Source organism: Phoca vitulina, unplaced genomic scaffold (genome assembly GCF_004348235.1).
Source record: "Phoca vitulina isolate PV1807 unplaced genomic scaffold, GSC_HSeal_1.0 scaffold44, whole genome shotgun sequence".
NCBI classification, from domain to species: Eukaryota; Metazoa; Chordata; class Mammalia; order Carnivora; family Phocidae; genus Phoca; species Phoca vitulina.
In genome coordinates, this window is record NW_022589747.1 from 2,556,032 (window position 1) to 2,581,260 (window position 25,229).

The 25,229-nt window shown below is 46.1% G+C and overlaps 1 protein-coding gene across 1 annotated transcript in view; it reads left to right on the forward strand.

The window, feature by feature from the left end:
- The window catches only part of ABCA13 (ATP binding cassette subfamily A member 13), a 369,069-nt gene that overhangs the window by 183,050 nt on the left and 160,790 nt on the right, over positions 1 to 25,229 (forward strand). Inside the window, exon 42 of the mRNA XM_032430502.1 lies at positions 8,265 to 8,358. Within this exon, the coding sequence (XP_032286393.1) occupies positions 8,265 to 8,358 (94 nt within the window). The remainder of the gene's footprint in view (positions 1 to 8,264; positions 8,359 to 25,229) is intronic.

Consider the following 25,229-nt stretch of genomic DNA (forward strand, 5'->3'; position numbering starts at 1 on the left):
CCTCAGTTTGTTTCCTGAGATTAAGAATTCCTCATATCAGTGAGGTCGTATGATACATGTCTTTCTCTGATTGACTTATTTCACTCACCATAACACCCTCCAGTTCCATCCACGTCGTTGCAAATGGCAAGATCTCATTCCTCTTGATGGCTGCATAATATTCCATTGTATATATATACCACTTCTTCTTTATCCATTCTTCTGTCGATGGACATTTTGGCTCTTTCCACAGTTTGGCTATTGTGGACATTGCTGCTATAAACATTGGGGTGCACGTACCCCTTCAGATCCCTACATTTGCATCTTTGGGGTAAATACCCAGTAGTGCAATTGCTGGATCGTATGGTAGCTCTCTTTTCAACTTTTTGAGGAACCTCCATACTGTTTTCCAGAGTGGCTGCACCAGCTTGCACTCCCACCAACAGTGTGGGAGGGTTCCCCTTTCTCCGCATCCCCGCCAACACCTGTCACTTCCTGACTTGTTAATTTTAGCCTTTCTGACTGGTGTGAGGTGGTATCTCATTGAGGTTTTTTTTTTTTTTTTAATATTTTATTTATTTATTTGAGAGAGACAGAGATAGTGAGAGAGAGCTCGAGCAGGAAGGAGGGGGAGAAGCAGGCTTCCCGCGGAGCAGGGAGCCCGATGCGGGGCTTGATCCCAGGACCCTGGGATCATGACCTGAGCTGAAGGCAGAGGCTTAACCATCTGAGCCACCCAGGCACCCCTCATTGAGGTTTTGATTTGGATTTCCCTGATGCCGAGCAATGTTGTGCACTTTTTCATGTGTCTGTTGGCCATTTGGATGTCTTCTTTGGAAAAATGTCTGTTCATGTCTTCTGCCCATTTCTTGATTGGATTCTTTGTTCTTTGGGTGTTGAGTTTGATAAGTTCTTTATAGATTTTGGATACTAGCCCTTTATCTGATATGTCATTTGCAAATATCTTCTCCCATTCTGTCGGTTGTCTTTTGGTTTTGTGGACTGTTTCTTTTGCTGTGCAAAAGTTTTTATCTTGATGAAGTCCCAATAGTTCATTTTTGTCCTTGCTTCCCTTGCCTTTGGCGATGTTTCTAGGAAGAAGTTGCTGCGGCTGAGGTCAAAGAGGTTGCTGCCTGTGTTCTCCTTTAGAATTTTGACGGACTCCTGTCTTACATTTAGGTCTTTCAACCACTTTGAGTCTATTTTTGTGTGTGGTGTAAGGATATGGTCCAGTTTCATTCTTCTGCATGTGGCTGTCCAATTTTCCCAACACCATTTGTTGAAGAGACTGTCTTTTTTCCATTGGACATTCTTTCCTGCTTTGTCAAAGATTAGTTGACCATAGAGTTGAGGGTCCATTTCTGGGCTCTCTATTCTGTTCCATTGATCGATGTGTCTGTTTTTGTGCCAGTACCATACTGTCTTGATGATGACAGCTTTGTAATAGAGCTGGAAGTCCGGAATTGTGATGCCGCCAGCTTTGCTTTTCTTTTTCAACATTCCTCTGGCTATGCGGGGTCTTTTCTGGTTCCATACAAATTTTAGGATTATTTGTGCCATTTCTTTGAAAAAAGTGGATGATATTTTGATGGGGATTGCATTGAATGTGTAGATTGCTCTAGGTAGCATTGACATCTTCACAATATTTGTTCTTCCAATCCATGAGCATGGAACGTTTTTCCATTTCTTTGTGTCTTCCTCAATTTCTGTCATGAGTATTTTATAGTTTTCTGAGTACAGATCCTTTGCCTCTTTGGTTAGATTTATGCCTAGGTATCTTATGGTTTTGGGTGCAATTGTAAATGGGATCGACTCCTTAATTTCTCTTTCTTCTGTCTTGTTGTTGGTGTATAGGAATGCCACTGACTTCTGTGCATTGATTTTATATCCTGCCACTTGACTGAATTCCTGTATGAGTTCTAGCAGTTTTGGGGTGGAGTCTTTTGGGTTTTTCACATAAAGTATCATATCATCTGCAAAGAGTGAGAGTTTGACTTCTTCTTTGCAGATTTGGATGCCTTTGATTTTTTTTGTTGTCTGATTGCTGTGGCTAGGACTTCCAATACTATGTTGAATAGCAGTGGTGATAGTGGACATCCCTGCCGCATTCCTGACCTTAGGGGGAAAGCTCTCAGTTTTTCCCCATTGAGAATGATATTCGCTGTAGGTTTTTCATAGATGGCTTTTATGATATTGAGGTATGTACCCTCTATCCCTATACTCTGAAGAGTTTTGATCAAGAAAGGATGCTGTACTTTGTCAAATGCTTTTTCTGCATCTATTGAGAAGATCATATGATTCTTGTTCTTTCTTTTGTTAATGTATTGTATCACGTTGATTGATTTGCGGATGTTGAACCAATGGGGACGGTGATTTCTAAGAACAAGGATTCCTGTACAGTTTTCGCCTTCAAGTTCCAGTTGTGCCTCTCACATCCTGAAGAGCAGAAGCATCCAGTCCGGGGTCACGAGTGAGGCACATTGCGTGTCCTCTTACTCTCCGTCACTCTTCAAGAATGCCTATTTCTGGGACGTTGGTGACCTCAGTGTTTCTGCAGATTCCAGAACAGCCCTTTTGCACAGTGAGCCCAGTGCGAGAGGCGGGCGGGTCTGTTCTGTGCAGCGGCGAGAACATGGCACATCCAGGTCGACGGCATCTGCCAGGCGTTTCCACTCTGAAGCTGATTTTCCTTTTCTCTCCATTTTTAATTATTTTTCAAGGACACGCCTTGAGATTCTTTCAGTTCCCATTCCTCATCGCGCTGGTTTGGGTCCCCTCCCCTGGCCCTGGCCTGAGTTCAATATGACCCTGACATTTGCCAGTTGTTGGGTCCTCCCATTCTGTGACTCCTGCATTTCTTCATTGCCATTACACAGAAACGGAGCACGTTCTCTTCACCCCATTTATTTGTTTGTATCAGTGAGGAGTCGTGGCTTCTTACCGTATGCAGGGAGCCACAATTTACTCGGATGCTGGAATCCTACCAGATTTAGCCAGGGGAGCCCCTCCAAGCTGGCTTTTGCATCTTTAACATGTCCCCATTACGTCTGAGTGTCTTACTCTCTGACAGAATGAGGTGCTCCGGGCACACGGGGCGCATTCCTATGCCTGCGAGGGGGCCCGGCTGTGAGGTGCACGCCTGACCGTGGGCACCGCTGCTCCCTGCTCCCATCCCCAGAAGCTTACCTCCAGCGGCACCTCCAAGGCCAAGCCAGTTACACTGGGGTCATCTAGCATCCCCTCTTTGTATGTGTCCCTCCCTCTCTGACCGGGACACACTCGACTTCCATTTCTCAGTGTCTCACCTTGTGGTTAATCTCCTGAGCCTCTAGAGCACCACCACTCAGATGTCCCCTTTTGGAACCCGGTCCCCTCCAGGGGCCATTGGTCCCTGTTTCAGAGCTGTACTGGTGGCGTGTGGTCCAGTCCTGGACCGAATAATGGCCCCGAGCCTGTCTGTGTCCCGATCCCCAGACGGGTGGTCATGAGCGGCACAGATCCTGTGACCGGAAGGTTATGCTGGGTGGGGCGGTGTGGTCAGAAGCATGCCTGTCAGAAGGACATAGGAAGGTCAGACGGGCAGAAGGCGATGTCTTCGCGGAGGCAGGGATTGGGGTGATGAGCTTTGAACACAAGGCGCGGGCCCATGAGCACTTGCACTAGAGCCTGTAGGCGGCCACCAGAACCCGCAAAAGGCAAGGAGCGCATTCCCCGTCGGGGCGCAGAGAAGGAACCAGTCCAGGAGGACCACTGTAGACTTCCAACTTCCAGAGTTATCATTTGATATGTGGCTCTGCTTGAAGCCCCCGTGTTTGTGGTCATTTGTTACAACAGCCATCGGGAATGGATACAAGCTCCTAGGAACAGACAAACTCCCGCTGCATGCACCGTGAGGCCTGTCAAGGGACAGATCTGCCCGGACTCCTGCATCCGGAGAGGACCGGCCAGTGACCCTCACGGTACTCAGCCCCGAAGCTCTCCATGTGGTTTTATCTTCTTAAAAAACGTTCTTCTGGGGAACTGATTAAACACACAACAGAGGTCAGCCTGCGGCTGAAGTTTGGAAATTCTTCCTGCGCCCACGTCCTCCATCGGTGGGACGATGCTGTCCTTGTCCTGCAGAGTTGGCTGGCCTCACGGAGGCCACCAGCACCTTCGCAGAAGGCACCTTGCGCTGCCCATCTCCAGGACGCAGTCCATCAAACTAACACTTTAAGTGCAGGTCGAGTCTGGGGGCTGAGACGACGTGCCGATGGGGTGGGCATCGGCCCGCGGTCTGAGGGATTGATGGCACAATCAGTGCGGAGCTGACCCCGGGGCCGCCGGCAATGCTCACACCCCACAGCGCTTCTAAATTACGACAGCATCAGCCCCCAGATGAAGAATCCCGAACTTTTGAACGAACTGCTCCTTGAGAACAAAGAGCAGAAATTCCACGGGCTGTGCACTCCAACCCGTCCTTCTGTTATATTATAAATCGTTTCCACACCGGTCAGTGTCCTTGAGGTGTCATTTCTTTTTTCCCCCAGTTTTATTGACATGCAATATGGTATTCGGTGAGGGCGTACCACGTAACGATTTGATGTGTGCATGTGTCGTCATGATGGCTGTTGGAAAGTTCAGCTGACGTGCATCACCTCACATAGTCATCTCTCTTGTGGAAAGAACTTCTATAATCTACTCTCTCAGCAACGTTCAGCTCTAGAGCCCAGTGTTGCTCTCCAGAGTCGACAGGCATCACCTTCCTGGGACTTACTTATCTTATAACTGGAAGTTTGTGTCTTTTGACCCCCAGTACCCATGTCGGCCCCCTGCTGTCCCCTGGCAACCATGGATCTGTTCAATTTCTTTCTTTCTTTCCTTTTTTTTTTTTTTTAATGTTCCATGTATAGGTGAGATCATAGGGTATTATCTTTCTTTCTCTCTCTGGCTTGTCTCACTTAGCACAGTGCTCCCCAAGGTTTATCCATGTTGTTGCAAGTGGCAGGATTTCCTTCCTTTTTTATGGTTGCATAATATTCCTGTGTGTGTGCATGTGTATGTGTGTGTGTGTATGAATATTATGCAACTGTGTGTGTGTGTATATATATATATACACACCACCTCTTCTCTATGCGTTCATCTATGGATAGACAGTTGGCACTTGGGCTGTTTCCATGTCTTGGCTACTGTTCAAAATGCTCCAGTGAACTCGGGCAGCAGATGTCTCTTCAATATATATATATGTTTTCATTTCCTTCGAATACATACCCAGACGTGGAATTGCTGGGTCCTACAGTAGCTCTATTTTTAATTTTTTGAGGACCCTCCATGCTGTTTTCCCGAGTGCCTGCACCGGTTGGCATTCCCACCAACAGTGCACGAGGGGTCCCCCTTCCCCACATCCTTGCCGACACCTGTTATTTCTTGTCATTTGGATGATAGCCATTCTGACAGGGGTGAGATGGTACCTCATTGTGGTTTTGGTTTGCATTTCCCTGATGATGAGTGATGTTGAGCATCTTTTCATGTGTCTGTTGGCCGTCTGGATGTCTTCTCCAGAGAGATGTCTATTCAGATCCCTTGCTCATTTTTTTAAAAGATTTATTTATTTATTTGAGAGAGAGAGAGAGAGAGCACGTTACAGTGGGGGGAGGGGCAGAGGGAGAAGCAGAAGCAGACTCCCCGCTGAGCATGGAGTTGGATGCGGGGTTTGATCCCACGACTCTGAGATCATGACCTGAGCCGAAATCAATAGTCACACACTTAAGTGACTGAGCCACCCAGGTGCCCCTGCCCATTTTTAAATTGGATTGTTTATATTTTTGCTGTTGAGTGCAATGTCATCATCTGTTTAGTTCTTATTCATTTCATGTGATGAATTTACCTAAAAGTTTCTAAGAGCAGTGTGACCCATCCTCATTTGATTTCTGTTGACTTGGGAAACCTGAGCTAATTCCGGTGAATTCAGAGCATTAGATAAGACTGAAAACGACTTCCTGGTACTTTCATATGGAAGAGGCTGGTGTGGGTCTGTGTGGTTTGTGTGCAGTGTTACAAGTGTAGAGAAAACACTGTGAGAGGTGTGCATCCCACACCTGCCTTCCGAAAATGCACGGAAGCCACGTTCTTCCTAAGCTGTGGGAAGTGTAGCTGGATCTGAGAGGCTGAGTCTGTGCTCAGACACCTTCCCACGTGGCTGCCCACAGTTTGTGTTCTGTCTTTTGAAGATTTATTTATTTATTAGTGAGAGAGCAAGAGCGAGCTGTGGGAGGGGCAGAGGAAGCGAGACAGAGAGAATCTTAAGCAGACTCCACGCTGATCATGGAGCCCAGCCTGGGCTCGATCCCATGGCCCTGAGATCGTGACCTGAGCAGAAATCAAGTTGGATGCTCTACCGACTGAGCCACTCTGACGCCCCCAAATAAAAATCTTTATAAATGCACTCGCTGAGGGGCGCCTGGGTGGCTCAGATGGTTAAGCGTCTGCCTTCGGCTCAGGTCATGATCCCAGGGTCCTGGGATCGAGCCCCGCATCAGGCTCCCTGCTCAGCGGGAAGCCTGCCTCTCCCTCTCCCTCTGCCTGCAGCTCCCCCTGCTTGTGCTCTCTCTCTGTCAAATAAATAAATAAAACCTTAAAAAAAAAAATGCACTTGCTGAATGCTTCTCACGCTAGGCTTTGGTGCCCTCCTCATAAGTGGGAGTAACGGTACTGGTGTCACTGGGTTGTGCTGAGAATTAATTGACGTAACGCCTCACGGCACGCCCCTCTGTACTTCTCCTCCCGCTTGGCTCCTCTCAGGACCAGGCGTTGGGAGCATCCCTTGGGCAAGCATTGTTCTTTCTACTCTGTATAAATGTGCTCCCTGCTTGCCACAGTTCTGTTGTGTATCTTATTATTACCATTTATCATAAGGGGAAACTAAGTCAGAGAGGCAAAATCGTTTCCCAAGGGGACACCCTGGCACTGTGCTGTTATTAATTATTAATTATTATTATTATTATTGGTGGTGGTGATATTCATAGTCGTATTGAGGTTTGCCTCTTTTCCTGGGGGTCTTACTGGGAATCAGCAAGGGGTTGTAATCTTATGAATACAAGTAAGCACACCAGGTCTAATGAAACCTCCTGGCCCTTGGCCAGGGCAGGACTCGGGATCTCTCTCAGCAAGATTCTTTCCCAAACTCACGAACCGCACGCAGAGAGAGTATGTGTCTCTCCCCTCCTGCAGCCTTGCTCGCTTGCTTCACCTCTCCGCTGCCCTCTCCCTGTCTTCCCTGCAGGCTGGAGGCTCGTCCAGACACCCAGAGACAGTCAATACCTTTGTACTTATTTCCTCAAATAAGCAATCAGAGCAATCAGAGGGAGTGCTGTTTACAGAAACCACAGGGCAGGGTCCCTGCTAAGCACCACAAGCGGTCATCTGCTGAACTTCAGCCACTTGTGGTCACCATTCCTGTTCCAGATACCATGTAGCCAACACTCTGGGCGCTGGGTCCCCGAGACTGCGTGTGCGGAGCTGGCCCGCCCTGCCGCGGGGAGCCTCGCACTCAAGCCTGGCGCCCCAGCCTTTCCCACGGTGGTGGCCGCTGCACGGTTTTCATGCACGAACCACCTGCCTCTCGCATGCACCTGTCGAGGTTATGCTAGGGACGCCCTCTCACGCCTCCAGGGACCCCGCCAAACCTCCAGGGGCGGTTCTAGGGCTTGGATAGCTGTCTTGGCTTGGATGGCTTCTCACCGCTCTCTCACTGATTTGGGGTGCAGTCCTTGGATCTGAACACACTGAAGCTGGACTTGTGTTTCCAGCACCAACTAAATAGGGACCTCAAGCTGTTACTTAAACAAACTGCTCTGGGCGATGTGGCACGCCCCTGGAAAAGACACGTCCGGTGGGGGTTCTTACGCATGGCATCCCACCCATGCCGAATGAGCTGTGTCACCCACTTTCTAAGATGCTGGTGCAGCCAACCCCAAACTTGAGTTGCACTGGACACACATTCTTGGCACCTGCTTTGCTCTGTCTGCCTGCCTTTGGGTTGGACCGGCCTCTGCCCGTAAGGGCCCTGGAGTCCATGGTCAGCTGTCCCTACTCTATCCTGTTAGCAGCCTTACGACCAGCTTGCCTCGGATGGGGTGGCCTGAGGGCCAGGCCAGCACAAGGACAAGCTAATGACGTGCGACGCTGTGTGTTTGCGTGGTGTATGTTGTCATCACAATCTCATCGGGTAACTGAAGCCAAGAAAAGAAGCGCACTGTGGAAATGAGTATGAGTAATAAGAAGCTCTCTTTTTAATGTTCAAAAAGGTGTTCCTGATGCTTTTGCAAGGTCCCAAGAAGCAATCGGGGGCTGAGTTGGAGCTGCAGGACCAGAAGCCTCCAGAGCGTGCTCCTGGCTACTGTAAGTACGTGGTATTGCTTTGCATTTCTGCTGCACCTAACATCCTTCCCTCGAAAGCCCTCATGTAAAGGTCCAATGAGAGGGCCTGGAGAGTGTGACCGGAGAGACAGGGTACTATTCAGAGGCAGAAAGCTGAAGGTTTCGTCCTGCCTTGTATAAAACAATGGTGTGTTTAGGGGGCAGCTTTATCTCTTTTTCAGAGCCAAATTTATTATATTAGCGATTCCTTTTTTTTTTTAAGATTTTATTTATTTATTTACTTGAGAGAGAGAGAGAGAGCGAGTAAGCACAGAGGGAGAAGGAGAGGGAGAAGCAGGCTACCTGCTGAGCAGGGAGCCCGATGCGGGACTCGATCCCAGGACCCTGGGATCATGACTTGAGCCGAAGGCAGACGCTTCACCGACTGAGCCACCCAGACACGCCTGTGTGCTGGCTTTTTGCGGGCATATATTTTTTCTGGGGTAGGTGCCAAGGAGTGGAATTGCTGGATTGTGTGTTCACCTGTTTGATGGATGGACGGCTGCACTGTTATTTTCAGTGGCCACACGCTTGATATCCCCCAGCACGACGTGGGTCCAGTTCTGTCCTTGCATAACAGCTCTTGGGATCACCTGTGCTTTGGACCACAGACAGCTCTGTAGGCGTGGGATGCTAGCTCGCTGTGGCTCTGACTTGCATTCCCCTGATGGCTAAGAATGTCGACGATCTTTTCGTGAGCTTACTGGTGTTTGCGCATCTTCTTGGAAGGAATGTCTGTTCAGATCTTTTACCCATTTTTAAGATTGGGCTAATTTGATTTATGGGATTGTAAGAAGTGTCATGTGAACTGTGGGTTTTTCATAGATGCCTTTTATGAGGTTGTGGAAGTTCCTATTTATTGCTGGTTTGATGGGAGGTTTTATCATGAAAGGGTGGTGAGTACTGCCAAATGTTTTCTCTGCATCTGTTGAGATAATTGTGTGGTTTTTTGGCTTTGTTTATTGATGTGATATATTAGAAGAATTGATTTTTAGATGTTAAACCAGCATTTCATTGACCAATTCGGACAAATTCCACTTGGTTTCATGGTATATAATTCTTTTAATGGATTGATGGATTTGATTTGTTAGTGTTTTGTTGGGGTTTTTGAATCTATATTTGTAACAAGTATTGGGTCTATAGTTCTGTTTTGTTTTGTTTTTCTGTTGATATCTTTGTCTGGGATTGCTATCATGGTATTACCCCATAGAGCGAGCTGAGAAGTATTTCCTCTTCTTGTATTTTTTGGCAGTGTTTATGAAGAATTCATTCTTTTTTTTTTTTTTTTTTAAAGATTTTATTTATTTATCTGAGAGAGAGAATGGGAGACAGAGAGCATGAGGGGGGAGGATCAGAGGGAGAAGCAGACTCCCCGCTGAGCAGGGAGCCTGATGTGGGACTCGATCCCGGGACTCCAGGATCATGACCTGAGCTGAAGGCAGTTGCTTAACCAACTGAGCCACCCAGGCGCCCCAAGAATTCATTCTTTAAATGTTTGGTAGAATTTGCCAGTGAAGCCATCTGGGCCTGATTTTTCTTTGCGGGTAGTTTTTTTTTTTTAAATAATATTTTGGGGCTCCTGGGTGGCTCAGTAGGTTAAATGGCTGACTCTTGGTTTGGGCTCAGGTCATGATCTCAGGGTTGTGAGATTGGGCTCCATGTTGGGTTTTGTCCTCAGCGGGGAGTCTGCTTGAGATTCTCTCTCTTCCTGTCCCTCTGTCCCCCTTCCAACCCACTATGCGCTCTCTCTTTTTCTCTCTCATGGATAAATAAATCTTTAAAAAATTCATATATCAGTTTCTTTACTTATCATACTTCTATTCAGGTTATTTATTTGTTCCTGGATCAGTTTCAATGTTTTGCGTCTTTCTAGGAATGCATCCAAGTCATGTGAGCTGCCTGATTTATTGGCGTACACCTGTCTATAGCATTCGTTGATGATCCCTCTTATTTAGCTCGGATCAGTAGGAACAATCCTCTTTCATTTCTGTGTCTAAAAATGTACACCTTCTCTCTTTTTCTTGGTTAATCTAGCTAACCTGTGGTCAATGTTGTTAATCTTCTTGGACAATCAGCTTCTATTTTCAGTGATACTCATTGGTTTTCTAGTTTCTAGGTCATTAATTTCAGCTGTGATTTTTATTATTTCCTTCCTTTGGCTCCCTTTAGATTTGGGTTGCTCTTTTTCTCCTGATTGGAGATCTTTCTTCTTTTATACCAACATTTACAACTGTAAATTCCCCTTTGCACACTGCTTCCATGAGTCCCATGGTTTTGGGATCTCATATCTTCACTTTTATTTATCTACAAGTATTTACTTACTTTCCCTTTGGTTTCTTCTTTGGTTCATTGGTTTTTTAAGATTATGTTTTTATTTTTTAACATTTTTGAAAAAAATATTTATTTGTTTAAGTCATTTCCACACCCAACGTGGGGCTTGAACTCACAGGGTTGAGGGTCTCCCACTCTTCTGATTGAGCCAGCCAGGCACCCCTATGATTATGTTTTTAAATTTCCACATATTTATCAGTCTCCCAAATTTCTTTTTGTCATTAAAGTCCAATATCGTTCTACTGGGACCAGAGGAAAAAATGTTGTATGATTTTAAACCTTTTTTAATTTATTAAGGCATGCTTTATGGGCTAGAATATGGTCCATCTGGAGAGAGCTCCTGGTATCTTGGAGAGGACTGTGTATCTCTTGTGATGGGTGGTGGGTCCTGTCGATGACTCATTATCATTCAAATTACAAATTACGGAACTGGAAAATACATCATTAAAAAATCTATTTAAGTGTTTCATTACTAAAAAAGACGTGAGACCAGGATGCATTAAAACAAATTTGGTATGAGCTTGCCTGCATTTGCCAATTTTATTGTATTCTGCAAATCTTCCCATGAAGCTCAACAGGAGACATCCACCTAAGTGAAATTTATATTATTTAACAGATAGGACTTCATCAAAATGCTTGATCAGGATTTTGGAGAGAGTGTGTATTAATGTCTTCTGGGTAGAGTGCTTTCGTCACTTTTGGTGACATGACATGACCCACACTAGAGAGAGGAAGTTTCTAGAATAATCACTTACAGGGCGCCTGGGTGGCTCAGTTGGTTAAGCGACTGCCTTCGGCTCAGGTCATGATCCCGGAGTCCTGGGATCGAGTCCCACATCGGGCTCCCGGCTCAGCGGGGAGCCTGCTTCTCCCACTGACCCTATCCCCTCTCATGCTGTTTCTCTCTCTCTCTCAACTAAATAAATAAATAAAATCTTTAAACATATTAGTTCATTTATTAAAAAAAAAATCACTTATAAAACCTTTCTCCTCCTATTGGTACCCTCAGAAATTACTTTTTTTAAATGATTTCTGCTCCAGGCCGTTCCTGCCTGTGGACACCCCTGCCCTCCACACTCACCATATGTCTTTAGAAACAGTCTTCTAAAGGGCTAGCTCTCAAATAACTCACTTCTTGCTCCTCTGAGAAATTGATGAAGGCCAAATAAAGTAGAAAATAGATATTTGTTAAACGTAGGGACCCTAGTAGCACCACAGAAATGAGTTATGAAGACCAACGCTGGGAACGGCATGTTCGTCCTTGGGCATGCCATGTGGGCCGTGGAAGTCACTCCTTGGAGCACGGGGCCATTGATTAGCTGCCTGCAGCATGTTGGACGTCATGATCGGCACTCTCTGTGCATTTTCTCACTTAATCCTCCTGGTCAGTTTGGAAATAGGTTTTCCTGCCACTGTTACTTGGGTATGGACACCGAGCTGTAGAGAAATTGGGTCCAGCATGAAACTCCCACCCAGGCACAGCACCAGCTCCTGCCATCTCTTTGAGTCTGTCCCTTTTCTGCAAAGGCTTTTCCAAGCCCCCCAACTAGTGTTTCTCATAATGTTTGAAAGAGGCATGGGTGACTGGATTAACCCCTTGATATCCCGAAAGATGTAGTGATCTCAGGTCATAATGATGACCTACAGAATTTGTTAGCACACAGATTACGGAGCCTCACCCCCTGATTTTCTGATACAGTGGCTCTTGGGTGGGGCCTGAGAACTTGAATTTCTCACAGGCTCCCAGGCGGTACTGGGGGTCCAGGCAGCACCCCTTGACACCCGCTGCTTTGGTGTGATAGCTGAAGGAGAATTCTACTTAGAATCACAAATTCTGGGTCTGTTCTCTTTCTCTTGATTCCCAGCGGCATGCTGGTGTTGTGGACTGAACTATGTCCCCCCACCCCAAATTTGTATGTGGAACCCCCAGTACCTCAGCATGTGCCTGTATTTGTAGATATAGGATCTTGGAAGGGTAATTGGGGTAACATGAGATGATATGAGTGGGTCCTAACCCAGTCTGACTGGTGTCCTTATAAGAAGGGGAGATTGGGCACAGAGATAGCAAGGCTGTGTGCCCACAGCGGGGAAAACCCCAGGGGGGACCATCTGCCAGCCAAGGGGGAGGCTTCAGAGGAAGCCAACCCTGCAGGCAGGCACCTTGAACTTGGTCTTGTAGCCTCCCGACTGAAATGTAAATGTCTGCAGCTTAAGCGGCCAGGTCTTGGTGCTTTGAAATGGCAGCCTGACAGTCCATCACGACTGGGCAGGACGTTCCCTTGCTGGACTCACACACACCGGAGGGGTCTGGCTAGTGATTTTTAATGATTTCTGCTCCAGGCCGTTCCTGCCTGTGGACACCCCTGCCCTCCACACTCGCCATATGCCATCATTAAAAAATGGCATAGCTGGCAGCTCGGTGACAGCCTCTGTGCTTATGCTGTTACCTGACCTGGTGTGACAGCCGGTCCCACATGGGCTCGGATCATGAATCCCCTTGTCTTGGCTGTGCCAAGCAGTTAGTGGCCCTTCTTCTGTATTCCTATGGCTGATTTCTTTGGTGTCTGTTTTCTGCCAGGGGATCCTGTACTCTAGCCACCCTCGTTTGCAAGCTGAGTAGCAGGTTCTTTCTCTCTCTCTCTCTCTTTTTTAAGATTTTTATTTATTTATTTGAGAGAGAGAGAGAGAAAGAGAACATGAGTAGGGAGTAGAGGCAGAGGGAGAGGGAGAAGCAGACTCCCCAGTGAGCAGGGAGCCCGAAACGGGACTCAGTCCCAGGACTCTGAGATCATGACCTGAGCTGGAGGGCAGACACTCAACCGACTGAGCCACCCAAGTGCCCCTGGTAGTTCTGTTTTTGATTTGTTGAGGACCCTTCATACTCTTGTCCACAGTGGCTGCACCAGTTTGCATTTCCACCAACAGTGCATGAGGGGTCCGCTTTCTCCTCATTCCCAACAAAAGCTTCTGCACAGCAAAGGTTTCGGTAGAATGAAAAAGAAATCCACTGACTGGGAAGAAGTATTTGCAAACCATATCCAATATGGGGTTAATATGCAAAATATATCAGGAACTCCTATAACTCAATAGCAAAGAGACAAGTAGCCTGATTAAAAAATGGGCGAAGCACTTGAACAGACAGTTTTCCAAAGAAAATGTCCATCCAAAGATGGACAACAGGTGCATGAAAGATGCTCAGCGTCACTCATTATCAGGGAAATGGAGATCCAAACCCCAGTGAGACATCACCTCGCACCTGTTAGGATGGCAGTCATCCAAAAAAAAAAAAAAAAGAAGAAAGCATGGATGCTTATTGAAATGGCAGAATCTTAGGCCCAACTTCCATAAATTTTAGTTCTGAGACTTAGACATCTACAGGTTTTAACAAGCACCCTAATATCCTTTGATTCAGGTGGGCTGTGGCCACCACTATGAGAAACATCCAGTTAGAGTCTTGTCAAGCTCAGAGTTCAGGTGAGCAGTCACAGATCCTTCTGATACCGTTTTCCATGGCTTTCTTGTCTCCTCCCTCTCCCCTCCTCTCCTTCCCTCCCCTCCTTCCCTCCCTCCCTCCCTGTGTCCCTCCCTCCTTCAATCCTGAAGCCTTACCCCACCATGTGAGGTCTGAGGTTGCAGTGAATTTCTCAGCCTTGGTTCATCAGTACCACTTTACCTAAAATCTTCTCCTTTTCCTCCCACAACGTAATCCTGCATGTTTCATTCCTAATTGCTACTTCTTATGGTGATGGAAAGCAATTTGGCAGTGATTAATCTGAAGGGTCTGCAGCCTCTCGTTTGCTTTTTAAGACAATCCTGTTTGAACAGACTCTCCCATGCGGGGAGCCTGTAATTCTCTGCCTCTTCAAAGCGCTGTACCAGATTCTGCATGTGTCTTGTAGGCTGAGCCACGGTGTTCGATCCGGAGTGCTGTCTTTTCTGCTTTGTCCACCTTTCCTCAAACTTCAAAAACCGCCTTCCCCCGCAATCAAGGTGGGGAGGAAACGTGCCTGCTGCCAATTATACATGCCAAGGAAGGTTCGTTTTCCATGTTAGCTGAAATTAGCAGAGAGCTCATGGCAGGGTGCTTTGCAAAAAACAGTCTGCCAAAATAAAAACGGGATTGAAATACACTCGGGCAGCGTAAATGCTGGTGGCAGGTGCCAGGAAGCAGTGGCTTCTGTCAGGGGCTCTGAGGAGTCGAGGAGGCAGGGGAGAGGCCCTGAGGCTTGCAGATCAGAGCTGCCCGAGAAAGCCCCTGAGGCTGGGGAGGGAGACTTCCCAGCCTCGCTCCCTGAATTGAAATCTCCCCTTCTTGTGGAATATTCCACAAAGAAGTTGCTTCTTTCATCTCACATATGGTCCTCGCCTCCCACATACTGCTGGAGACACTGGGCCAGTTGAGGCAGGAGTAGCTCTGGGCAACCTTTATTAGCACCTCTGTTGTAGGGGTCAAGGGCAGGCCTCCCAAATCGGGCCACTTTGGCATATTGAATGTGTGTTTTTTTTAAAGATTTTATTTATTTGAGAGAGAGACAGAGAGAGAGCACGAGCAGGGGGAGGAGCAGAGGGAGATGAGAAGCAGACTCCCCGCTGAGCAGGGAGCCCGATGTGGGGCTCGATCCCAGGACCCTGAGATCATGACCCGAGCCGAAGGCAGACGCTTAACCGACTGAGCCACCCAGGGGCCCCGACATATTGAATGTTTTAAATAGCAGTTACTTAGGGGACAGCCTGTGCCACGGGGACACAGACCCTCTTGTCCTCCTTGGAAAGCAGGAAGTAAGTACTCACCCACGAAAGGGGAGGTGGGGGGACATCCTCATCACTGGACACTGGGACTTCAAAGCTGAGAAAGCCGTAGAAACAAACCTTGCTATTTTTTCCTAATCTAGCACCTCAGCTTTGATTCTGCTCAGAACTCCTCAAAGCTCCCAAACACTTGCTTGCTTTACCCTGGTGATTCCTCACGTATCTGTTGTCTTCTTGTCTAAAATAGATCAAAACTGCCTGCCTTGGTCCCGTCCTCAGGCCGCAGTTTTATTACTGGGCCTCCGTGTGCATGTAATAAAACTTCCTTGCTGGGAACGGAGCTGGAGAACAGGGCCGGGGCCGGGATGCCCACTGAGCGCAGGAGAAACTAGCCCTCCTTCCATTTCCCCACCGTCCAGTAGAACTTCGGAGGGAGTTTTCCTTTTCAGGTTTGAAAACCCAGCCATGGGGCCATTTAGGGCCTTCAGGAGGACCTGCTTTTGGTGCCTCGAAAAGAAAAAAAACCCAAACTCAGCATTTCAGTGACCTGCCCCTGGAATGTAAGTAGCTGGGGGCAAAGCTGGAGCCGCCCCTCTGCTTCCCTGAGGGTTCACACTGTCTTCTCAGGGCATGTGGAATCACATTGGGGGAGTTTCGGCAACCTTTAACGTGCTCCAAAGATGTGGCTAGGTGGGATGCACAGCCCTGTTCCAAAGGGAAATCCTATCCCGCTTAGTTCCGGCTCTCAGGTTGTGAGTTCGAGCCCCGTGTCGGGCTCCGTGCTGAGTGTGGAGCTTACTCAAAAAAAAAAAAAAAAAAAAATTAACCAAGATTGTAGGAACCTAGCTCAGTTTTAAAATTTGTATATGTTTTGTGTCACCATGTTTAATATTTAAGACATAATTGCATTTTGGGTTTCGTGTCATATTAATAAGCATACAAGTGTCACAAAACATTTTCCTTTCATTTTTCTTTTTGTTCTTTTTTCTGTTTCTTCTTTTCCTCCCCTCCCCTCCTCTTCTGTTCCCTCTCTTTCCTACCTTAAGCAGAAGATGTTTGATTTTTCTAATTTTCTTCTTCTTTTTTTTTTAAGATTTATTTATTTATTTATTTGACAGAAAGAGAGCGAGAGCAGGAACACAAGCCGGGGGAGTGGGAGAGGGAGAAGCGGACTCCCCACTGAGCAGGGAGCCCGATGTGGGGCTCGATCCCAGGACCCTGGGATCATGACCTGAGCTGAAGGCAGACGCTTAATGATTGAGCCACCCAGGCGCCCCTGATTTTTCTGGTTTTCTTCCACAAATGGGATGAATGAGATAGATTCAGTCATGATTCATATAAATGTTACAGAACACACGTTTTCACTGGGACGAGGACTGAGGAAGACCCTGTCAAAGCCTTTGTTTTATAGATGAGAAACCAAGAGACCATGGCCTGTCTGAGGTGTGAGGGGTCTTGATGGGAGGCAGGGCTGGGACCCCCGGGCTCTGGTACTTGGTGGTGGTCTCCCCCAGAGACATTTTTAGGGTTAATACCCATCCGGAGGGCTCTACCCACTCACAGGCATGCTTCACTTTATCGCAGTCTGCAAACTCTGCCTTTTAGTTTTTAAACAAATGGAAGGTTTGCGTCATGCACATCTCTGGGCACCATTTTTCCAAGAACAGTTGCTCACTTCGGGTCTCTCTGTCACATTTTGGTAATTCTTGGAGTATTTCAATATGTCAAACCTTTTCATTATTATTATTTTGTTAGGGTGATCTGTGATCAGTGATCTTGGATGTGACTATTATAATTGTCTTGGGGCACCATGAATTGTGCCCTTTTATGAGGCTGAACTTAATTGGCAAATGTTCCACTGGACAGCCTGTCCCCCATCCCTCTCCCTCTCCTCGGCCTCCCAAATCTGCAAGACACAGCAAGATTGAAATCAGGTCACTTAATATTCCTTACAAGGGCCTCTAAGTGTTTAAGTGACAGAAAGAGTCACATATATCTCGCTTTAAGTCAGAAGCGAGAAATGATTAAGCTTAGTGAGAAAGGCGTGTTGAAAGCCAAGATAGTCCAAAGGCTAAACCTCTTGCACCAATGAACCAAGTTGTAAATGCAAAGAAGTTCTTGAAGGAAATACAGAGCGCTATTCCAGTGAACACACAAATGATAAGAAAGCACAACAGCCTTCTTGTTGACATGGAGAAAGTTTTAGAGGTCTGGATAGAAGATCAAAGCAGCCACTACATTCCCTTAAGCCAAAGCCCAATCCAAAGCAAGGCCCTGATTCTTCAGTTCTGTGAAGGCTGAGGGAGGTGAGGAGGCTGCAGAGGAAAAGCTGGGAGCCCGCAGAGGTGGGTTCATGAAGTTTAAGGAAAGAAGCATCTCACGGGGGGAGTAGCAGGTGCTGATGGAGAAGCTGCAGCAAGTCATCCAGAAGATCCGGCTGAGGGAATTCACGAAGGTGGCTCCGCTCAACAACAGACTTTCAGTGTAGATGGAACAGCCTTCTATTGGAAGCAGATGCCACCTAGGATTTTCATAGCTGGAGAGGAGAAGTCAATGTCTGGCTGACTGCTGTTAGGGGCTAATACAGCTGGTGACTTGAAGTTGAAGCTAATGCTCATTGACCATTCTGAAAATCCCAGGGCCCTTAAGAATTATGTTAAATCTACTCTGCCTATGCTCTAGAAATAAAACCACAAAGCCTGGATGATGGCGCATGTGTTTACAACATGGTTTCCTGGATCTTTTAAGCCCACTGTTGAGACCTATTGCTCAGAAAGAAACTACTCCTTTCAAAACATGACTGACTGCTCATAGACAATGCTCCTGGTTGCCTGAGAACTCTGATGGAGATATTCAGCAAGATTAATGCCATTTTCATGCCTGCTAATGCCACATCCATTCTGCAGCACATGAAATAGGGAGTAATTTTGACATTCACGTTTAATACATTTAGGAATACAGTTCATAAAGCTGTACTTGTCATAGAGAGTGATTCCTCTGATGGATCTCTGCAAAGCAATTGAGAACTTTCTGGAAAGGATTCACCACTCTACATACCATTAGGAACATTTGTGACTCATGGGAAGACGTCAAAATACCAACACGAGCAAGTGTTTGGCAGATGTTGACTCCAGCCCTCACCAATGACTTTGAGGGGTTCAGGACGTCAGTGGGGAAGGTCACAGCAGGTGTGGTGGAAACAGCAAGAGACCTAGAATCAGAAATGGAGCTGGAAGATGGGGCTGATTTGCTGCATCTCATGATCAAACTTGAATGGATGAGGACTTCGTTCTTAGGGATGAGCAAAGAAAGTGTGTCTTGAGGCGGAATCCACTCCTGGTGAAGACGCTGTGAAGACTTTGAAATGTCAACAAAGGATTTAGGATCTCTCATGCACTTAGTTGATAAAGCAGTAGGGGGGTTTGAGATAACAGACTTGAATTTGGAAAGAAGTTCTGTGGGTAAAATGCTATCCGACAGCATTGCGTGCTACCGGGAAAGCATTCGCAAGAGGAAGAGTCAGTCAATGGAGCAAAGTGCATTGTTGTCTTATTTTAAGAAATGCCATGGCCATCCTCACCTTCGGGCACCACCACCCTGATCGGCCAGCACCCACCAACATCGAGGCATAATCCTCCACCAACAAAAATATTATGATGGTCTGAAAGCTCAGAGGATGGTTAACATTTTTCCAGCAATAATGTACTTCTAAATTAAGGGAAGTATGTTTTTTTAGACCTAATACTACCACACACTTAATAGTGTAAATATATCTTTATATGCACTGGAAAATGAAAAAAATTATTTGACTCACTTTATTTCGATATTCACTGTATTGTGGGGGTCGAACTGAACCCACAATGTGTCATATGCCTATAATTAAAACCTATTCCCGAGGAACCGTACTGTTACACTTTGCAGACAGCTCACCCGATTCTATCTCGCTGGGTTGGTGAGAAGAGATGAAATGATTTCAGCCCTTTTCTGTCTGCTAATGATTTGGAAATCCCAGATCATGACTGGGGTGTCATAGAAAATATCTGTAATACCCTGTCCTTAACCAGCTTACCATATTTCTGTCTCAGAATCTATGTGCGTTAAGATTCTTTCTATTCTCAGAACAACCCCCCACACTGGTTACCCTCCCAACCTGTCCGCAAACACATGTTTACTTTGGGAATTCCTGGCATTGGAAGCTTCCTTGGAGATGCTTTCCACACACCGTTGTACACGTTATGCCATGTTGTTCAGGTTGAATTGACACATTTTGTGACATGTTTGACTCTTATATGAGATTAAGAGTCTTTGAGAATGCTATTCACAGAGATAACCTAGGGACCCAGGATAGACTTTACACATAGTAAATACTCACTGTGTTTTAGTCTCCAAATTTAACTTAGTTCAGAAACTCTCCTGAACTGGGTGTATTTATAAATAAGTGAAAGGTTTCAATTATATTTTTACTATTTTTTTCAATTATATGATTTTTAAGTTTCATCTCTAAAATTCTGTAACTCAGTAAGCAGAAAATGATAGTTTCTTTTTAAAGATTTTATTTATTTATTTGAGAGAGAGAACACGAGCAGGGGAAGGGGCAGAGGGAGAGGGAGAAGCAGGCTTCCTGCTGAGCAGGGAGCCCGACACGGGGCTCGATCCCAGGACCCTGAGATCATGACCTGAGCCAAAGGCAGATGCTTAACTGCTTACTGACTGAGCCACCCAGGCGCCCCAGAAAGTGATACAGTTTCTATTTCATAAAACTGTGCTTCATTTCCTGAATATGTATACAGTCTTTGCAAAACAATTACTGACTACAAAATGCATAAATATTTATTGTTGAAAAAACCCAGAAAATGGTGAAGAAAATTAAAGTAGCCATGTTCTCAGCACACAAAGAAATATAAATTGTACATTTTTAAGAAGATTGAAATGCATATACCACTTTAACTTTTTGAACTAAGAAAAACGCACTTTGTCAAATAGTATATAGAGTATCGAAAGAAAGCATTTCATAAAAGAACTTTCCACTATGGGGTGCCTGGGTGGCTCAATCTGTTAAGTGTCCGACTCCCGGTTTCTGCTCCGGTCATGATCTCAGGGTCGTGGGATTGAGTCCCTCATGGGGCTCTGTGCTGGGTGTGAAGCCTACTTGAGATTCTCTCCCTCTCCATCTCTCCCCCCTTGCACAAATGCACGCGCACTCTCAAATAAATAAATATTTTTTTTAAAAAAAGAACTTTTCACTGCAAGTACATTTACCAAAACACTAACTTTTACAGCTTAATATTAGTATATTTAGTAAGTTCTATTAATTCTATGTGGTATTTTGTAACACTTTTTCATTTGGCGTATTATGAATATTTTCCTATAATTACATATTTAATGCTTTAATCCTACCTCTTTTTTTGGCTAATACATGATGTTGATATTTTGGGTCCTACTCCTCCATCCACCCCCCTCCCCATTTTATTGAGTCATGTTTGTGTATAGACATTTTTTTTCAAAACATGATATAAGCTTATCTTACATTGCTTTATTCACCAACTCTGTGTAATAAACATCGTCCCCATCAGCGAGCCCTCATCCGTACTAGTCCCTGGAGTACAGTAATACTGCGCACCATCCACCGTACATAGAGTTGTGTTGTAAACTGCTCAATCAGTCCCCATTTGTTTCCAACAATTATCTACTATATACAATAATCTACTATATTATGTAAAATGTAATAAACCACCTTATTTGATATATTTGATGAATTTCCATTTTTTATATTTTTTAAAGATTTATTTATTATTTGAGAGAGAGAGAGAGCACGTGCACGTGTGCACGTGAGTGGGGGGGTGGGGCAGAGGGAGAGAGAATCTCAAGTGGACTCCACACTTAGTGTGGAGCCTGATGCAGGGCTCGATCCCAGGACCCTGAGATCACAACCTGAGCTGAAGCCAACATTCAGATGCTTGACCAACTGAGCCACCCGGGCGCCCCATTTTTTTTTTTTTTAATAATATAACTGTTGGATTGGGAGTCACTGATCAAAGATGGTTCATATTTGTTTCCCACAGAAAGACCATGCTCATCTGTTCTGCTAGCATGGAATACATGGAATAAGAAAGCCCATTTCTTTAAGCACGCAATAATATTAGGTATTAATGTGATTTTTATTTTATTTTATTATTTATTTATTTTTTGAAGATTTTGTATATTTATTTGACAGAGAGAGATACAGCGAGAGAGGAAACACAAGCAGGGGGAATGGGAGAGGGAGAAGCAGGCTTCCCGCGGAGCAGGGAGCCCAATGTGGGGCTCGATCCCAGGACCCTGGGATCATGACCTGAGCCGAAGGCAGACGCTTAACAACTGAGCCACCCAGGAGCCACCTTAATGTGATTTTTAATCTTTACCATATTGATGATCTGAAAATTTCATTGTTGCCCTATTTTCTAATATATATATGGGCTCTCCCGTAGATTTTTTTTTAATGAACTACATATTCATGCATGCTATTTGCCCACTTTTTGTTTCGGGTATTCATTTTTTAAAAATTGACTTGAAGGCATTACATTTGTGATACTTTGTTTTAAAAGCTTCAAGAACATTTAGAGGAATCCAGTAATGAGAAGATCATATTCTGGGGTGCATGCTAAGTCCTTGATATTTTAAGGTATGCCCCACAAGGTATTAATGTTTAAATAATTGAAGCCACTAGACAAAAAAAAAAGAAAGAAATAAATAAAAAAAAAGAAAGAAAGAAAAGAAAGAAAGAAAGAAAAAGAAAAAAAGAAAAGAGAATTAAATCTTTGGACATTTTTCCTAAATAATTTGATGATTGGGGTAAATGGGAATGCCTAATTATGGATGTCACTGGATTCTTTAAATAGAATTACACTCATAAGTCAAATAAGACAATTCATAACAATTTGGTCCGGCATTTTAATTTTGTCTGTTAAATTATTCATGTGAATACTTTTATGGGTTTAGCCATAAATATTTGATTGGTGGTTCCTTCATGACCATAAACTATCTCAGTCCTTTATTTTTCTCATTTATGTTCAGTGAACATATGGGAAGGTGGGGAGAATTTATTTTTCTTAATAATGAGAAACGTCTTTCCCCACAGACTTATTGAACCTGTCTGATGAGCATTTACAATGGCTGGAGGTCAACATTATACCTGTTCTGGTAGTTTCACAAGGGTGGTAATAAGAATCCTCATTACCTAGAGGGAAAATATAAGTCTCTATCTTACAGCTGAGGGAACTGACATTCAGAGAGGTTGGAAATTTTCCAGAAGTCACACAACATGTTGGTGGCTGAGTCTGGATCCCGGTCCAGGTCTATGTAGACTGAAAGATGGAACCTTCGCCGTCCCCTGGTGATTGTCGTGACTGGTCCTCTCTGAGCAAAGCCAGTGGGCAAATAAATGGCTGTACTCTGAGTGTGCCCCTCCATCGGCAGGCAAATTTAGGAGGTAGATTCCAACACCCAGAAAGCCATGTTCTGCTTCTGTTTTCTATGCACCTGGCTGCATAGACGAAACCTTCCTTGGTGTAGAGAGGTGTCTGTAGGCGCTGCGTGGTGCAGACATGTTTGAGCAGGTGCAAGATCCGGCAGGCAGCTGAGTGTGGGCAGCTAGACGGGGATGTTCAAAGATGTTTCTTATAGGCGACGTCGTGGGGTGTGGCTTTTGGTAGATGATGACCCATGGCTTAGTGGGGTCATAAGCCATCACACCTACCAGTGATCTTTCAATTCCTCTTGACCCTAAACAGAGGGAGGCATGCTTCTCTGCTAGAGAAAGGATTAGGAGCATCATCTGTTCCAATGAGGTGACGCTGGGTGGGCCCCTGGATAGCGCCTGGATGGGGGCTGCTCACCAGAGGACCACGCCAATTAGAAGCTTGACATTTTCAGCCCCGTCCTTATCCTCCAGGGAGGGGAGAGGAGCTGGACATGGAGTTCAGGGTGGATCATGTCTGCGTGATGAAACTTCCATAAAATCCCAATAAAAGGGGCTTCCATAGAGGTCCCAGGAGGTGCTGGGAATGTGCTAGATGCCCCTGCATCCCTTCCCGCGTACCTCGCGGACATCACCTCCATCTGGCTGTTCATCTGTGTCTTCTATCCTATTCCTTCGTAAGCTGACAAACATAAGAACCTGTTTCTCTGAGTTCTGTGAACCACTCTGGCACATTAGTCAAACATGAGGCATGGGTCATGGGAGACTCTGATCTACAGTCAGTCGCTCGGAAGCACAGGTGACAAGCTGGGCTTGTGGTTGGCGTCTCAAGTGGGGAAAGGGTAGTCCTGTGTGACTGAGCCCTTACCTGTGAGGGTCCCACACTCTCCAGGGAGATGGTGTCCAAAGCGAGTTGGATTGTAGGACACCCAGCTGGTGTCATGGAGAATCGCTTGATGTGTGGGGAAAAGCCCCACGTTTGGTGACCAGAAGCATCAGAAGTGATGGGTTCTCTGTGAAGGTAAAGGGGCGCCTGGGTGGCTCAGTTGGTTAAGCGTCTGCCTTCGGCTCAGGTCATGATCTCAGGGTCCTGGGATTGAGCCCCACGTCGTGCTCCCTGCTCAGCGGGGAGCCTTCTTCTCCCTCTCTCCCTCCGTCTCTCTGTCTCTTTATCAAACAAATAAATAAAATCTTTAAAAAAAAAAAAGGAGACTCACAGGGAGGATGGAGGAGGGAGGACCTGGGCCTTACTCTACTCAGGAGGGAGACTGAACTGACTTCTGGTACAGATCCCCCACACATCCCCCGGGACTCACTGTCCCTAAGCTTCCTTGGTACCAACCCTTTCGGCTCTGCCCACACAGATCGCAACACTGGATTACACTGTATTGGGGCATTTCTTTACATTTTTCTCTCAGCCCCTATGTGATGTCTTCTTTGAGGACAAAGCCGGAATAGCCCAGTACCTGCCGCAAGACTGACTCACTCCATATGTATGTGACAAAAGAAGGAGTTAGTCCACAAATGCATTTTTATCCCCAGCTGCTCCTCTCTGGCTCTGTGCTCACTGCTCTTATAAATAATTTATCTTTCAAAATGGTCGTTTCTTTCAAAATGATTTCTTTGGGGGATTTTAAACGTATTCGCTGTGCTTTATTAACTGTATTTCCATTTGGTATTTGTCAGCAGTACAATCAATTTAGCATGCCTGGCCTCTTTTAAGGCCACCTTTCTCGTACAAATACTTCATGCTGGGTTTTCTGGAATACTTTGCAAGGGATTGCAAGGACGAGCGTGGGCATGGCTGTGTCCCTCCTTTGGACACGGATCAGGGCTTCAGACCTTGGGTTTGCCTCTCGTTTTCCTCCGGTTTTGTCATCCCCACACTGGACGTGAGAGCTGCCTGCGCCCGCTGCTTGGCCTGCCCTGGGACAGGTTTATTGCAGCTGCTTCCATGTGATCCCCAGGTGGCCCCTCACAGAGAGACCCGGCAAGGGGAGCAGGACGTCCCCGACATGCACTCATGCCCTGCTGTCCAGCCTCCCCTTCTGGGCACTGCTCGCTGAGGTCTGGTCTCAGGGTTGGCCGTGGAAGGAGGGGAGGGCCAGGTGGCTGAAGCCTGGAGGGCCAAGGGGGCTCACTTGGAGCTGGAGACGTGCCCCAGGAGGCCATGCTGGCCTCCTCTTCACCAGGGACGCCCCCACTGGGCAGGGGGAATAGGCCCCGGGGCTGGGGGATGATGCCTCCTGACCCTGAGCTGGACGTGACCTGGGGCATCTTCAGGAAGGACCCGGCTGTGAGAACAGAGAGGTATAGC